General features: G+C 35.8%; 1 protein-coding gene across 1 annotated transcript; it reads right to left on the bottom strand.

The window, feature by feature from the left end:
• Window positions 1–498: 498 nt before the first annotated feature.
• LOC132171254 (AP2-like ethylene-responsive transcription factor AIL6) lies at window positions 499–5,645 on the bottom strand. Its single transcript, XM_059582524.1, has 10 exons — window positions 5,157–5,645; window positions 4,854–5,046; window positions 3,755–4,298; window positions 3,332–3,414; window positions 2,283–2,291; window positions 2,062–2,150; window positions 1,810–1,883; window positions 1,649–1,699; window positions 1,479–1,555; window positions 499–1,311 (listed from the first exon to the last, which is right to left on the bottom strand). The coding sequence occupies exons 2-10, from the start codon at window positions 4,990–4,992 to the stop codon at window positions 842–844; spliced, it is 1,536 nt and encodes a 511-aa protein (XP_059438507.1). The 5' UTR covers window positions 4,993–5,046; window positions 5,157–5,645; the 3' UTR covers window positions 499–841.
• Between the last annotated feature and the right edge of the window lie 11,610 nt (window positions 5,646–17,255).

Here is a 17,255-nt window from a genome sequence, read left to right as displayed (position 1 = left end):
AGGGGGTGATTGAAAATGGGCCAAGTTAGAAGAACACAAAGGACTCCATCATCTCATAGCCCTGTAGTTGAAGTGATGTCCATAGAAAGCCATTGGAGGATGGAGACTTCTCAAGCTTTTCTCTTTTTGGCTCGCTAGCTATAAAGATACACACAGCTACCTCCATGACAGCCATTAGAGGTCTCTAAGCTCAGAAGCATGTAGTCGGATAAAACGACAGCAGATCTAGTACAGGCCAACCAGCTCAAGCATGTCACCCCATAAAGATAAAGTCCACTTCTCTTTTAAAGAGAATTTATATATATATATATATATATATATATATAGAGGGAATTTCTGAAAAGTCCTCCCTGATGGTGATCATATTGATGGCAACTTCCAAAATAGTGCAGAGATTGGGGGGGAAAAAGAAGAAAAGCGACAAAACAAAGACGTCAGGTACGATCTAGTGAGTTCAAGCAGCATAAGATTCTACTCTGACCAACGACCATTCAAGAGGAACAACCGAACAAACGCAAAAATGAATTAGAATATGAAAAGGCATTATCATAATAATACAAGAAAGGAAAATACTTAGAAAATTTTTGCAACTAGTACTGATGCCCTGTTCCAAAAGTATTCCATCTCAGCACTGTAAACCATTGAGGGCCATAAGTTTACTTACAAAATCCAGCTTCCTACAGTAACTAGAACTTTAGCCTTCAGACAAAAAAAAACCTCCTCGCCCCATGTTAAATAGGCGAATCAGAGAGAAACTGTGAGGGGTCAGAGCTTCTGGTAATGTTAGCTGCATTGTCACCATCTATCAGAGAGGTGAAGGGAAAACTATTAAGGTCACATGTCAATAGGGCTGGTGATGGTGAGGCCACAAGAAAAACTCAGCTGCTGCTGCCGGAAATATATGATTAACTGGAGTTGCGGTAGTCGACGACCCCGGGGACTCAGAAGCGCTGCCTCCGATGATGTTGTTAGGTTGAAAGTGCTGCAACAATTGGTGATGATAGAATGCCGTTGCGGCATCAATTGGGATTCCACAAGGAATGGAAGAAATTGGAGGGAGTGGCTGAATGGCAGCAAAATTGATACTGTTGCTGCCGCTGCTGCACTGGGGTTGCTGATGATGAGTGTGGCTTAGAGATGGTTTTTGCTCCGATTCGAGCTTCAACCGCTTGGCTGCCCCACCTATGGGTAGAGAACTCTTGCCAATTGCTTCCACATCATACCTGTTCATCTCAAAATTTGTCACAGCATTTGCACCCCTAAACTTTATGGCTGCAATATCATATGCCTCTGCAGCTTCCTCTTCAGTGGCTGTCACCATTGAACAAAAAACAAAATCTCAGTAATCAAAAGCGGCCTCCAAAGGATTGATCAAATTCAATTCACTAAGACTAGATAGGTCGGTTTTTAAACAAGCAAGATGATCACTTCTATTTGTGGCACAAAGTAGCTGAAGTTAATTAAACTTATATATTTACCAAAAGTTCCAAGATACAAGTCTTTGTTTCCGGCAACTCGGCCTATCCTCGCCTGCCAACGACCCTGCTGATGATGCCTGGAAGATCAAAATAATACACGAAACTCGTTAGCACACATTGAATAAACACATGCAGGAAAGCACAGGAGAAAAGCATATATATGTCCAGACCTTGTTACACCCCTGTATATAGAGGCTCCCCTTGAAAAACCGCTACTTTTCCTATAAGAAAGAGGGTTAAAAAAAAATGAAGAAAAATATTAAGCAACTATACCATTAACCAAAGAAGAGGTTAAACGGACAAAATTAGTAACAGGTGCTAGTATGCTTACCTTCTTAGAGATGCAATGAATTCTTGCTTGCTCACATGTTTCATCTCTTCCACTTCTTTGGCATAATTCGAGACCTAAAAACGAGAAGCGAATGGACCATTTGTTAATGTGTTTTGAAAGACTTTTTTTTGTTTGTGGTTTGAAAAAGTGTTTCGTGAAATAAATATGAAAATAATTTTTTTATTTTAATGAATATTTTGTGCTTGGAGTGTTTGTTTGCAAACAACTGAGTTCTAGACGTGAGTATCTTACAGGGAAGTTGGTGGTTGCAGAGGAACCCCAGTATTTTAGTGCTGCCAAATCATAAGCTCTAGCTGCCTTTTCTTCCTTGTCATATCCACCTGATCGTTTGCATCAGATAATTATAAGTAATAATTAACAAATTAACACTATGGAATTCATTAATCCAGAATTAGATTAAATATATAGAGTTTCAAAAGCCAATGCAGAAAAAGTAAAATGGAAAATCTTACCCAAGTATACTGTGGACCAAAATCAAAGATGAGCCAGCAGCCGCACATGCAAGATCCAAAGTTACATGCAAAATGTATAGAATGTCAACATCAGCTAATAAAATGGTCAAAATGTTCTGCCTGATGATTATTTTACTAGACAAACAACTAATAAAAAAGAACAACGTGATTTGCATGCAATAGCATATGTCTGGAGTTCAATTCCTTTTTCCATTGCAGTTGATTGCCATTATCTCTCCTTCACAAGATATAAATCTGTCTCGTCAATTTAATTAGTTATAAGGGCTTCTCGACCAAACTCTCTGAATCATTTTATGAATTATGAATAGAGGGATTTAGTGGTAAAAGTTGTAGTACCCAAACTTTTTTTATTTTGTTTCATGATTGCCAAAAATGTACCTGCTTTATCCAAACAAAACTAGTTGGGCCTACAAACCAAACTTGATCAAAGCAAAGAATTAGCAACCTTTAGAGAATGAATCTTTAACCCTGCGCATTAAAGACCCACTTTCAATCAATTTCGGCGACGACAGTGGGCACTTTTTTATTTTAAGTTCAAATTTGAAATGGGTGCGGTGGTCAAAGCCAGGCTAGGTGTGGAGGATGAAAGCAAAAGCAAAAGTTAAAAAGCCAACTGGGAAGATATCAGACACATTATTGAAGTCTGCAACACGTCCTGTGCAGGAGGAAGGTGGGGGATGGGGTGGAGGTCGCATCAGCAACCTCGCAGAAGTGAAAGAAACCCGAAGCCAAATGAAGAACCAAATGAGAAAAATGGCGGCACATCCGATCAAATCAATTGAAAGAAAGAAAGAAAGAAAAGAGAAATTTCAGAACAGTGTAGTACAATCTGTGCATGTATACCATCAGTCAATCATATATTAGACAGGTTGGAAAGATGTGTAACTGGAGCTTCACGTCCTCCTCAACCAGTAGTAATTAATACCAGTGCAAATTTCTCACAGATATATATATATATATATATATATATATATATATATGAATAAGAGAGAGACAGAGAGAGACAGAGAGAGAGGGGAGGAGAGGACCTTGACGTCCCTTTCTAGCCTGACCCTCCCTTCTACAGCTGTTGTCCCATAGATGCGCTTCATATCTACCCGTCCACCTGTGTCTGCATCAATGCACAAAAAACAAAAGTCAGAAAATTTTACAAGTCAAATTAGGTACCTTATTTTTCTATTCAAAAAAAAAAAAAATTAGACAATTCAAAGAATCTTCAGGAATGGCAAATGGGGTTTAACCAGATTTTCCTATTTGGTATTTTAATTCAAATTACTGTACATATTTTAGTACTCAAGGAGTGTTTTGTGGCTTTCTGCTCGCTATGAGGGGGTACACAACATCTCCATCAAAAATAATCAAAACCCAATAAGAATCGGTGGCTTTTAACATTTCTCCCAAACCCCACAAAATCAATACCCAAAAAATACAAAATCCAATAATAAAAATACCTGGTGACCCCTCTGTAGATTGAAGTTCGCTGACCAAAAGTATCAGCTATCTTCTTAGTGCTATCAGGCTCAGCCGTGACAATGGCGGCCTTCTCAGAGCTCTGAGTGACCCCAAGAGACAGAGCCCCCTTGGCACAGTTTGAGAACCCCAACTCGCTCCCAGCTGACTCAATCGACTGACCCGCAAACTCCCCACAAGCGAGCTGAGTCCTAGGGACTGACGCCGAGTCATCCACTTCCGAGCCCGAGTTCGTAGAAAAAGCTTGGAACCCGGCGAGTGCTTTGAGATCTTGTTGCTCGTTGAAGTAGGCTGAGCCCTGGTCGTAGATTTGGGTCAGCGACGAGTCCTGAGTCTCCGTTTGGCTGTCGGAGTACCGGACCATCGACGACGAGTCGCCCAGAAAGTCTTCTAGCTTTGGAACCGGATGGTTTTGGCTGTGTGGGTCAATGAAGCTGGTGAGAATAGACGAGTCTGCTAAGCTTGTTTTGGCTTGGTTTTCTTCTCCTTCGGTGCAGAACACTTGGGACTTGGGATTTGTCCAGCCTACACGAAAAATGTAAAAGGAAAACTCAGAATCACGAACTCTGAGTCTACTCAGCCATACCCGTTTGGTTGCTGAGAAAAAAAATAAAGGAATAGGAAAAATGGGTCATAGATTTTTTTTTTTCTTTCGTACTTGTGTTAATCGCTACAGAGAACTGAAAGAATAGTATCCTAAATGTAATCATATTCGAAAGTTCAGTTATGTCAGGAACTGTAGAAGTGAGAACCTTCAAATTTTTGAAAACCGGGAAAAAAGGAAAGAACACAAAACAATGATTCGAAACGGTATTAGTATTACCCACTGTTTCTCTCAAATCTCTCAGCAACCAAACAGAAAAGTTTGGCTGGCGTTAAGCTGACACTGTGAGATTTTTTAGTCGGTTAGTTGCAGATCAGTATGAACAAAACTATCAAAACTCATAACAAGTAGTTTTTCACAAGAACAATTGAAAAAAACACCAAAACATTTCCTTCTTTCTCCCACAGTTTCTCAGCAGCCAAACAGGACCAAAAGGGTGTTATACTGAGAGGACAAAAAAAAAGTTGGTTAATTACCGTTTGCATAGAAGTTATCGATCAAGTAGTGAGGAGAGGCAGTGGAGGAGCTCTCATAGGTGATGTACTGAGACTCGGAGGACCTCAGCATTTCCATCGGAGACAGCGAGAAAGATAACCAATTACTCGCTGGAGCCATTATTTTGCTTCTGCTTTACAAACCTTTTGCTTTCTTTTTCCCTTCCTCTTAAATCTGAACAAAAACAACAACCAAACACAAAACATTTTCACATATAAAACAAATCTTTCCTAGGAAACAAACAAACAAAATAAAACCAACTTTAACCACGAAACCGAAATTACCCCAGCCGTTACAAAAAACTTGCTCATCAAGCTCCAAAACACACTCCAAGCCGAAGTATAGTACGTACGATAATCACGAAGCTGAGTCACTCCAAACCCATTCGACAAGATTGATAACCCCAAAAAAGTCCAAGGTAAAATGACTAGGTTGCAGTGAAAATAAAAAAGCTCCTAGCGACACAATGCATGCAAACACAAACCAAAACCCATTCGCCAGAGTTCAAAGTTGCGTCAAAAACTGAAACAACACTCACTTTGCACAGAGAAAGAATCTAGGAGAGCGAAATAGTTTTAAAGAGAACCTGGGCTCTACTTGATGCTGTGAGAGAGAGAGAGAGAGAGAAACTGAAAGAGAGACTAAGAGGGAGAGAGATATATATAAATATAAATATAAGAACAGTAATACATAAAAAAAAAAACTGAGAGAAGTGACTTTTGGCTCTGCGGGAAAGAAAATTTGTCTGAAACAAGGTCGCGGAAGATCCGGGCTAGCGGAAATTAGAGACTTTGTTTAGGAGGGGGGGGGTGCTAGTTGGGCATCTTTGACCTTTTTGCCCTTGCTCTTATTTTATGAGATTTCTAAACACTTGTCCTACATGCAGCTTTCCTGCTTTCGAACTACTGGTGGGTTGATGTCGGTCTCTGGTTGATCCGTAATCAAATTTATGTTTTGGGTTTTTGAAAATCTGACACTTTTTTTTTTTCTTTTTTTTTTTTAATGGCATGCACAAACAGGAACAAAATCCAAAACAAAAAAAATTAATTAAGGATGCAGGGGAGGGAGCACATATAATATTTTTAGTTTCTCTAATAAAGATTTCGCATTTTTAATAAAATAAAAAATAAACTATTTTAAAATAGAGTAATGCTATAAATTATATTTTAAAATATCTTAGTGTTTTTTTTTTTTTTTGGTGTTCGTCTAATTCTATTGGTACGTTGTTACATTTTAAAAAAAATAATATACACGTAGGATTCAAAAAAAAATCATAAAAAACCATAGCATTACTCTTTAAAAATAGAATAATAATATAAAAAAATTAAAAAGTTTACCACAAACAAATTCCAAAAAAAATAAAAAAAAAATCTATTTTCAGAATCGATAACCCAAATAAGATTTTAATCTAGAAATATTTAAAAAATGATGAATAAACATGATATTTTTTTTGTTTCATGATGTGGAGTTAAAAAGGTCTAATCAAATAAATAACCAGTGAAAATTTAGTGAGAGCTGCATTTATTTTTCTGGTGAACCCTAATGATTTATTTAGTTAGGGAGTAACCAACCTTCTTTTATGATTAATTTGACTGCACAAGACCAAAGTCATGGCCTAATTAAGCCACATGCATGCACCCATCCTTTCCAAAACAAGGATTTAAAAGACACTGAAAGAGAAGCCCAGCTGGCCAAGATCTCAATTTAGACGCAGAAGAGGCAAGAAAGGAAGATAAAGAAAAAAAAAAAAGTGTTATATGAATATCAGATTGAAATGGCAAAAGAAATGCTAGGCTCATCATAGAATGGATTAACATGATAATCCATTTATATTCATTTCAGGATGATTTTCTTAAGATTAATCTGAGAAATAATTGAAACTTAATTAATTTCTGCCATAAAAAAAAAAAAAAAAGGAAGCATTTTATTCATAATTTCCTTTTACCTTTTTGTGTTTTTTTGGGCACGTTGCAGTTTCTTTTGATGACTTTAACTTCGGTGGCAGAGAAAATTAACAAAGTGTGAGATGTTACCCACCCCCCTTTGAATTAAAAAGAATAAAGTGCACAGAGGGGGGGACAGAAAAGTTAAATTGTAAAGAATAAAAAAAGAGAGGAAAGGCTAATACACACAGGAAATACTGATTATCCTTCGTTTTAAGTCAAAGCAACAGAGAAATTCCCGGTAATCATGTATATTTCTCTGTGTTAAAACCATTTTTTTAATTTTGTTGCTCCTGAAAAAAGCCAAGAAAAGTTTTGCTCCCATTGCCAATGAGAGGAGGAGTGCGAGACCAGTAACCGGGAAAATGGGCAACAGTAACCCCGATCATCAGGCTTCTTTCTTCGGTGACTATCAAGGACCCCCCGCTTTCAAGGCACCCAAACATGTATATATATATATATATATATGTGCTACCACATCTAGATGGGCAAAACCTATGCAGCATGTTTGATTAATTTCAGAAGTATCCAATGCTATCTTAATGCATGCATGTCCGTTTAGCATTCCTAATTACTGTTTAGAGGACAGAAATTGTATTAAAAATGGGTTGACGTGAGAAAAATATAAAAATGTTTAGTATGAAAAGTGATTTTTTTTAATTAATTATTTTATTTTATTTGAATAACAATAAAAGGTGATTAATTTGATGTAAAAATTAATTAGAATGTTCAAAGTTAAATTTTTTGATAAATAGTGAGGGGCTGTTGCCAAACGGTGCCAAAGGGCCTTCAAGACCACGGTGCATAACCTCTTGATATTTTAAACAAAAGGTCTCATGTTGTCAATTAAAAAATGGGTGGGATCGAGCTCGTAATTTACCAAAAAGAGGCAAGAACGATATATAGTATATAAATAGGGAGGACTATTCAGGAGGTAATTTCTTTAAGTATGCCCGATCTATCAATTTTCTAGTCTTATTTTCTGCATTTTTCTTTATTAACTTAAGTATTGGGGGTTGTTCTGTCGGCACTCCGAACAAGTCTCCTTGATTACTCTTTGTTTCTTTTGCAAATTTCCTTTGTCAGGCATTCGATGGACGTGTGATTACTGTATTAACAATGCCTATTAATATATATTTCTTTTATTATTCTTTTGGTCATGGTAATACATTTGAAGATTAAGCGGAACATGCATGTTTCAGTCTCAGTAATAAATATATATAAGTCGATGATTGCGTTGAAAGTTTATAGATGTGCTAATTTTCGTATACATACTTTACCTAAATGGATAGCTTCCCATCTTGCATGTATTTAGAACTTGAAAATTATATTCTCACAGAATCTCTTATTCTCTATCTTCCATTTTAATCAAAAGTGAAAAAGAACTTTCCCTGTAACATTATTATCTTCATTCTATTAGGAAAAAAAAAAAAAGTTGATGATTGCTAAAATGTTATATAAATAATTAAATGTAATATATATTTTTTGTTGATTTAAGTTTTTGAAATATATAATAATTTAATATAATATCGGGACAGTCACATAGACTCTAATTTTGGAAATAGGAATGGACTAGAGAATATCTAGTTTATTGCTAAAATTTATTCTTAGAAATCCCACAACCACAATAAGACATTTGTCCCACTACAAAAAATAAAATAATATATATATATATATATCAGATTTAAAAAAATAAAAATAAATTAATAAAAAAATAAGGGGTGGCTGACCACCCCATCTTGGCCATAGGGGGTGGCCAGACCACCCCATTTTAGCTGGGGGTGGCTCTTAAGCCACCCCAATGGCTGGCCACGGGTAGCCGGACCATGCCATGGCACTTGGGGTGGCTGGCAAGGGCCAAACGATTTTTTTTTTTCTTTTTTTTTAAAGATCTGAGACCACCCTCAAGGGCCAAATGAATTTTTTTTTTCTGTTTAGATTTAGCTCGGCCACCCCCAAGAGCCATGGCCACCCCCAGCCCCAACTGGGGTGGCCAACTACTCTTTAATTATTATTTTTTATTTATTAATGGACAGATGTCTTATTTATGGCTTCAGAATTTATTTAAAGAGATTCTAACTATTAATTAAATATTATCTGATTCAAAATAGACTAAAGAAGATTTTGCTCCCTAAATTTACAAGTACAAGTACATTTATTCTGTCGTTGTCATTTCGACCAAGTTTAATGGCGTCTATCAAGTCTCACCCGTCCTTAATTATTAAACCTTCGACAATATCTCCCACTTCTACATTTATGAGTAGATCGATTGCTGTCATTGTATACCCCGACCGTAATCTACATATGAATCTAAACAATTCCAACACATTTTAGCTTTTATAGGTATATATATTGATATGGACCGTACTTAATAAATAGATATGTATTGATCAAAATATATGTGTATTTTAAAACTCAAATTCATAAATAAAAAAATAAAAAAATAAAAAATAGACGTGAAATTTTGATTTTGACTGAATGCATGTGTTGCTGATGAATGATCATCCAGGTGTACTTAATTTAGAGAGAGGCGTCAGGGACAACTTCGGAACTGTAGTTTTTATCAACCAGTTGTTTCCATAAAAAGGAGAAATGGATGGGCCAAAATTTCTCATCATGGATCGGCGCTTTTTGTTGGTACCCTGTTAATCAACAGAAAATGGAGACCATCTGACCACTTTTAGGCCCCATTTGGCCGTCTCTCTTTCTGTCTCTGTCCTCCCAAGGAATTTGAGGAATTTTTAGAATAATTCATAGATAAGGGGAGGCAAAGGCAATTTATATATATATATATATATATAAAGAGAGAGAGAGAGAGAGAGAGATGAAGGTTGATCGAAGAGATCATGTATACAAGTAGAGTTGGGTGATTCGTTGGGGGAACGGCGGAAGCTGCAGCCCTACGCAAGCAAATTAAGTAGGTTTTGCATTGATGTTTTGTTTGTGCTCGTCAGTGGGGGTCCAGGCTCAGGCTCCAGCCAGCTGATGATTTTGCATGAGACGTGGCTTCACGTTGCGTTAGTTGATAGGGACACCTGGATTTTCTCAACTCTAGCTCCAGCCGAATTAATGGACTTCCCTTAATTAACGCCCGCGCGCGAACGCTTAACCGAACGCCACTATTGTCTTAATTGTTTGAGAAACGAGTTTCCGTCGACATGCATGAAAATAAAATTATATGATTTATAAATTAGACAAAATACAGTTACCATATTTGGATACTCTCGACTCTTTTTGTTAAGAAAACAAAACCAAAAAAAAAAAAGTATTTAAATTGTCGTGTTTTAGAAGATATATTCGGAATAACGTTAAAACTAAATTATCATATTGTGTGAATGAGAAGATCAGTAGTTAGCAAGAATCATAGGGAAATTATAAATAAATGACTTTTTCCAATGTATTTCTGTTCGTAGGTTGTACAGCTTGGTGAGATATATAAAAATAATTATCCCCTATAAGGAATTCACGTGGACTAGAGTTGCTTTAAGATTTTGTCTTGTTTTCTAAAGTTGAGCTAATCCTTTTAGAGTACTGCATAGAGTATATATGGGATTTGATCAACAGGAGAAAAATCTTCGACTTTGTGCTCATGAAGAAACTACTAGTACAACCTCATGTGCACCACTCCTACAACTCGTGTATATTATTAGATTAATCGGCCTATAAATTATACTTTTATTATTCTATAGCGTTGTCGCGTGGATAAGTATCGATCAATTATTGAATCAGTTCCTATTGAAAAAAAAAAAAAAAAAATCAAGAAAATAAACAGTACGTCAGTCGACTGAAATAAAAGTGTTATATTATCTAAATTGCTATGATATTTTCATTTTTTTTATTAATAATGCTAAAAATTATATTTTTATTTTATTACTATCTAACTCTACTATTATAAAATATTAATTTTTTTCTATAATTAAAAATGAAATAAATGCTTAATTTATAGCATTATTTATCTCGTTCTTCTCCCCTAAGGTATTCTAATTAATCCTTGGCAGTTGGCAGACCAAGTTGCACCTTTGCTGACTTACTCGTGCATCCTTTTGAAACGGCATGTGACATCACACGTGCTGCATCCAGACAAAGGGAATGTGTACAGTGTACTCCTATATATATATATATATATATATATATATATAAAAGAAGTTTATATGCTTACGGTACACGTCTCTATAGTTTATCTGTTTATGTACAGATTCATAAACGTTTACAAGTTGCATCCTCCATTCCTCCTTCTCAAGTATTATGAATATTGGAGCCACCTTAACAACACGTGGCAATCTACAACAATACCATCCATTACAGAAGAACTCATCACCCGCATATCCTACTCATTGCCATCATCTACGACCTAGCTACCATATCTTCTTTAATTAGTTTGGATGATTTTAAATAGGGACACCCCATTTTACGTGGTCTATATTTTATTGTTTCATCCCAAACTCTTTTGCCAAATGATTTTACACGGAAATTTTATCAATATAAGGCAATAGCCACGTGTTTACATGGGCCAAAGAATCACGACAATCTGATAACCAAGTCCGATGCGCATGATAGCGTACAATTTCGGTCAGATCCACTACACCGGGATTCTTAGTATTTAGTTTGTTAAATCACCATTTTTTTCATAAGCTTAAGTTGATAGGAAGATGTAAATTTAATACCTTAATCATGACTTTAATACTGCCCCTCACGTGTGGGTTCAAACTACCTTTTAATATGTGAAGGCCAACACGTGAAATATTTAATTTAAATGGGCGTGAATTGACGGAGCCAAGGTTCGATTCCAGGACCTTTGACTCTGATACCATGTTACTTTAACATAGTTATCAAGAATTTTAGACCCATTACCAATTAAAAGATAGGAAGCAATCGTCTATAGTCTTGGGGCCCATCACCAAAGTCAACCACGATTGAGGCACGATCATCAGTGATCACTACTCTTGGAAGCCCACTATCAAAGTTGGTGATGCATCGTGACTTTAATGGGCTACAGCGAATAACAACATTAAGCAGCGGATATGTATTTCTAGATCTAGATTCTATCAATGATCTAAGCAAATCTTCTTGAAAACACTAGATACTCTCTAGGTTTTGATGGAAACAAAGATGGAACTCAACTCTGTGTAGTTCTTATTAAACAAACTCAATAATAATCCAAATCTACCTTTCTGAAAGTTATAAGCATGTATTTACAGCCCCACAACTCCTAAACCTAATAAAGCTATGAATTATAGTCCTTATTGAAATTCTACGAGGCTTGTTCGGATGGGACATACCCATGTTCGGATAGGCACTTAAAACATGCATAAATAACATAGAGGTGTCCAGACGGCTAGCCACCTTGTCCAGACGCAAGTTCCAAAAACTCCTTAATCAATGGGGTGTCCGGACATGACTTCTAGAAAACTTTCCTTTAGGTCCCTTGATCTACATCATTCTCCCCATCATTCTCCCTAGGTTGGAGAGAATTCGTCATCGATTTCGGCCGGTTCTTTCCACAGACTTTCGAATGCCCTGTCAGTTTATTTCATTTGCCCTTCCTCAAGATTAAGATAAGGCAACACCCCACAATATACGTGATGGCCCTAATTATCAGCAAACTACGACGATTATGTTGAAGGCCTCGCACCTCACCTTGCCGTGAAGATTTGTCATGCTTTTCTCGTGCCTTGTCCTTCCAACATGTCATGAGAATTCCTAAAGTACTCACAAAGACCCCTTCACTCTTTGATAGAAAAGTCTTATCCGCCCCATAGATCTCATCACAACTTTGGTTAAAAGTCTTTGACAAGATAGCATCTACTCCAAGGAAATCAACTTCCAAATTAAAGACTTCTCTTTTAGGGCTTTCATCGAGCACTTGATGTATAGAACTCACATCTACGTCCGGATAGGTGTCATAGATTGGTGGAGATGCCCAATTTACCAAGCAATCTTCCTAAATAAATCCATCTTCCTCCTCCACAACCGATTGACTCCTAATCTCCACTGTCTCTCTAGGCACCTTCTTAAAATTTCGGTATATTGAGTTTGAACCCGTTCACCCACCGATTTGTAGGAGCTTGAGCATGGTGCTGACATCCGTGCATTCGGTGCTCCGCAAAAGGGTTTCTGGATTTATTCCCATTGTGACCACCCATGTTGGATAATCGGGTAGTGAGGGCTTCGATATGATCCCTCATAGCCTCGAATTGCTCCTCCATGTGTTGCCAACGCTTAGCGATAAATTTACCTTCCGCCTCAACATACCGCGGTCTTGGTTGGTGACGACAACCGTTCGGCCCACCACCCATGTGCCGCAAACGAATCGCAGGTTGCTTGTTATGTGCTACTTTCGTGCGCACGTGCACTTCATTTATATCTGTTAGATGGTCACCCCTCCTTATTAATGGAAAGTAACTTGAGCTCTGATACCAACTGATGCAGCGTGACTTAGTGACTTGTAGCAAATCATAACATAAGCAACAAATATGTATTTCTAGATCTAGATTCTATTAATGATCTAAGAAAATCTTCTCTAGAACACCAGATACTCTCTAAATTTTGAAGGAAACAAAGAAAAAACTCAACTCCTAAACCTAATAAAACTACGAATTAGAGTCCTTATTGAAATTATACGAGGCCTATCCGGATGGGACATCCCCATGTTCGGACAAGCACTTAAAACGTGCATAAATAATATAGAGGTGTTCGAACGGCTAGCCGCAGTGTCCGGACGTGAGTTCTAGAATCTCCTTAATCGATGGCGTGTCCGAACAAGCTGGACTCGTGTCCGGACATGACTTCCAGAAACCTCCATTTAGGTCCCTTGATCTACATCAGTTGGCCACGATCACTTCACAATATGGTAATGCCAAAGCCCAAGAATTAAGGGATAATAACCAGTGCCAACTGTCACGTCCTATTTCTACATAAGGGGGTCTACTCTTTTGTACATTATATTACAGAAAATTTACTAACTTAGGCATCAAGGTTATCTCCCGACGGTACAGTCGACAAGCTATTTGTTTAAATTTTGTTAATTGTTTTTGCAGATATTCAGTGTTCTAACAAAATTCATGTCTCTTTGAGTCGTCTAAGACAAGTGATCAGTATAATGCTCTCTGTATTATTTGCTAGTCAAGGTTCCAATCCTTGAAATTAAGTGTGCGACAATCAAGTGTTTGAAAGCGTTAGAACACATATTGGGGTTTATTAATTAGATTTTTGTTTTCTTGTTATAAATTCAGAAAGAAGAAGAAATACATATATTTTGGATTATTGATATTAGCAGTTTTTTTTAATATATAAGTGAGATTGCATTAAAATAAAAATAAAAATATAGGAGGAGGGGGTAGGCACCCTACCGAACTGTCCTACGTTGACCTCAGTATGAACATTAATGTGCTCAAATAAAACTAAAATACTGAAAATATGTTTCACACCAGGGCTACCTACAGCTTAGCTTGCAGAGCTAATGTCCTTACAAAATTTTAAAAAAATTCTCAAAATTATTAGTCTTTATGAATAAAATTTTGTCTTTATCTCCTTAAAAGGTTTTTGTTTTAAGTTTAGTTTCTTTGGGCATAAAATAATTTTTGAAAAAACAATTTTCTAATTTTTTGATTTGTTTAGTGTGAGAAAAAATATTTATAATCGTAAACTATTCTCATTTTTTAATCGCATTTTGAATGCTGCTAGAACTCAAATTTTTTGGTTAATTTTATTTTTATAAATAAAAATTGATTTTTATAATTTAATATAAATGAATGAAAATATAAAAAATATTTGTGATTTTTGTACGGTTCAATCATGGAAAAATATTTTTTAAAAAAATAATAATATTTTTTGAAAATATTTTACAAGGGTTTGTCCCATTGGTTTTCACAGAGTAGGGTGAAAGCAGGGTGAGAGTAACAGATTTGAGGTCCTTGTTATTATGATATTGAGTGAGAGGGACAATAATTTTACGTGGGAGTAAATAATGGGGGTGGAGGAGGTAGATTCTGGCAACTGTATCCTAATCATCGGTCTTATCTTTGGCTTCTTCCTTTCGTAAAAGATCTTTTAGGCCCATAGACTCGTGTAAAAATAATCACTGCCAGCTTTTGACCTTTGACTGAAAGGCACGTGCGCTGCATCTTTTAATTCGAATGGGATCTCGATGATTTCGGTGACCGCACGTGCATTTCTCCTCTCCCGACACATATTAACATCATGATGTTTTTAAATGTTTTTACTTTTTTTTTTTTTTTTTTGGGTCTACTTTTCTTATTCCATTATCATTGCTATGATCAATAATATAATTTCGCTTTTATGCTACGAACTGCGCAGTTTGGTGCTTTGTTTGACTGAGATTAAAGCTGGTGTCCACCACACGAGGAGGTAGAATATAACGTGTATGGTAAATAAGCACCCCCTCTTCTTTTTTCTTTTCTTTTTAATTTTTATATATATATATATTTTTTTTGTTTTTTTTATTATTATTATAAATAACATATGTCAGATTGGTGGTGGTAGAGGAAGGGGGTGGTCACCACCAACTCATAAGAGAAAAAAAATTGAAAGAGTCTTTAACCCTTGTTCATACTTACTCATACTAAACTCTGCTTTTGTTCTTAAGGGGTGCTATATGACTTTTAGGCTGATGGTTTCTGTCAACCTTAAACCCTTGTGGCAAGAGCTATCAGCCAATTTGTATAATAAGAAGTTAATTGCAAATTAATGAAGCCACGTGGATGGATTTTATGTTTTTTTTTTTTTTTTGTTAATTCATTTTCTTGAAGCCTGAAGGGTTTTTTTTTTCTTCTTCTTCTTTTGGTTTCTTTTGCAGTTCAGACAACAAGCCAATCAGGCCCAGCCCAGCGATCCCCACAAAATAGTCGACCTTCAATCTTTGCTTCAAATTTGGGCTTTAGCTTGAAGCTTTGTTGACCTTCCCGTCTTATTAGGATTAGAGTTTTTCTTTAAATTAAGTTAGAGAAATTTTTTCTAATCCAACTTAAAAAAATGTCGTGTATATATATATATATTAGTACAGTAATATAAACTCTAGAATGAGTTAAAAAAATATTAATTTAAAATGCACATGAGAATTACGTGTATTATAAAAAGAAATTCCGTTAGCTCCAACCTAGTTTTCAGAAAAAAAAATTGTCCCATAAATAATTTTCTTATCTTTTCATTTTTCCTGGATGAATCAAGGTAACAAACGAACTGTGAAAAAGCTAATTAGTCGCCGTTTATTTCTGTCTTTCTTTTTTTATTTTAAAAAGCAAATTTCTTTTAGGGATTCATGGTAGACACCATGACTCATGAGTGTCATTGAGGTTAGCAAATTCCCAATCAGGCCTAGGCCCAGAGGTCCAGACAACATGCGGACCTTTGACTTCCAGACGCAGGTTTGTTTGGATGGGATTCGGCCTTTCTTGAAAATCTGTCGTCTCATAAATTTTCGGTGGACCTTAAACCTTCTTATCAGCCACTGCAAACATAAAAAAGTTGTCTTTAAAAAATAATAATAATAATAATAAATAAATCAAAGAAAAGAGTAGATAAAGATTTAATCACTATATTCAAACTTTGTGAAGAGTAAAGTGTCGATTGTATTATTAAAAAATAATAATAATAATAATAATAATAATAATATTAATAATAATAGTAGGCACCGTAATATAGAGGTTGGAACATTTGTAAATGTAGGCTCTATTTTTCCAAAAAAAAAAAGAAAAGGTGTAGGCTCTACTCAACCATGACAGCGACAAAAGGAAAAAAACAAACAAACGGAAACATGTTTGGACCTAAATATGATGTTACAGTCAATAATTATATCCTGTTACAATTAGAGCAGGCCGGTTTGCCCTAATTATCCTGTTAAAATAATTATAAATATAGTTGAAGAAGCCGTATATATATAAATATATAAATACATATCACGTCACAATGCCACAAAGCTATGACTTTAAATAACAATATGAGTTGAGGATTGAGATGATGAGAGAGCCTAGAGCCTGGAGGCATCTGTTCTGTTACGTGTATCATCACTCTTGACGGTCCAATGACATCATTAGCGGTTGATTATTTCTCTCTTTTGGTTGTGACGTGAAATATATTATTCTTTTCATCAAGTGAGTACGATACCGCCAAAAGTGGCTATACATTAAAAACAAATGATAAACTGAGCTGTTGCACGACTCGTCATCAATATAAAAAATTATTCTTTTATTTGAAATTGATAATATTTAATTAATTTATTTTAAAGAGGTTAAGTTGTCTAAAAAAATTAAAAATGATAATTTTATTCTTCTAAAAAATACTAATTGGATACCATCATTTCATTTGAAATAGAGATGATTGTATTCTTATTAAGATGACCTAGTATGCTACTCAGCTTTCTAATAAATGCAATAATTTTACGCAATTCATCCATAAAAAAGTTACAAACACTTTATATAAAAT

The sequence above is a fragment of the Corylus avellana genome, chromosome ca2, assembly GCF_901000735.1.
Source record: "Corylus avellana chromosome ca2, CavTom2PMs-1.0".
NCBI classification, from domain to species: Eukaryota; Viridiplantae; Streptophyta; class Magnoliopsida; order Fagales; family Betulaceae; genus Corylus; species Corylus avellana.
This window is presented reverse-complemented; position numbering and strand designations above follow the sequence as displayed.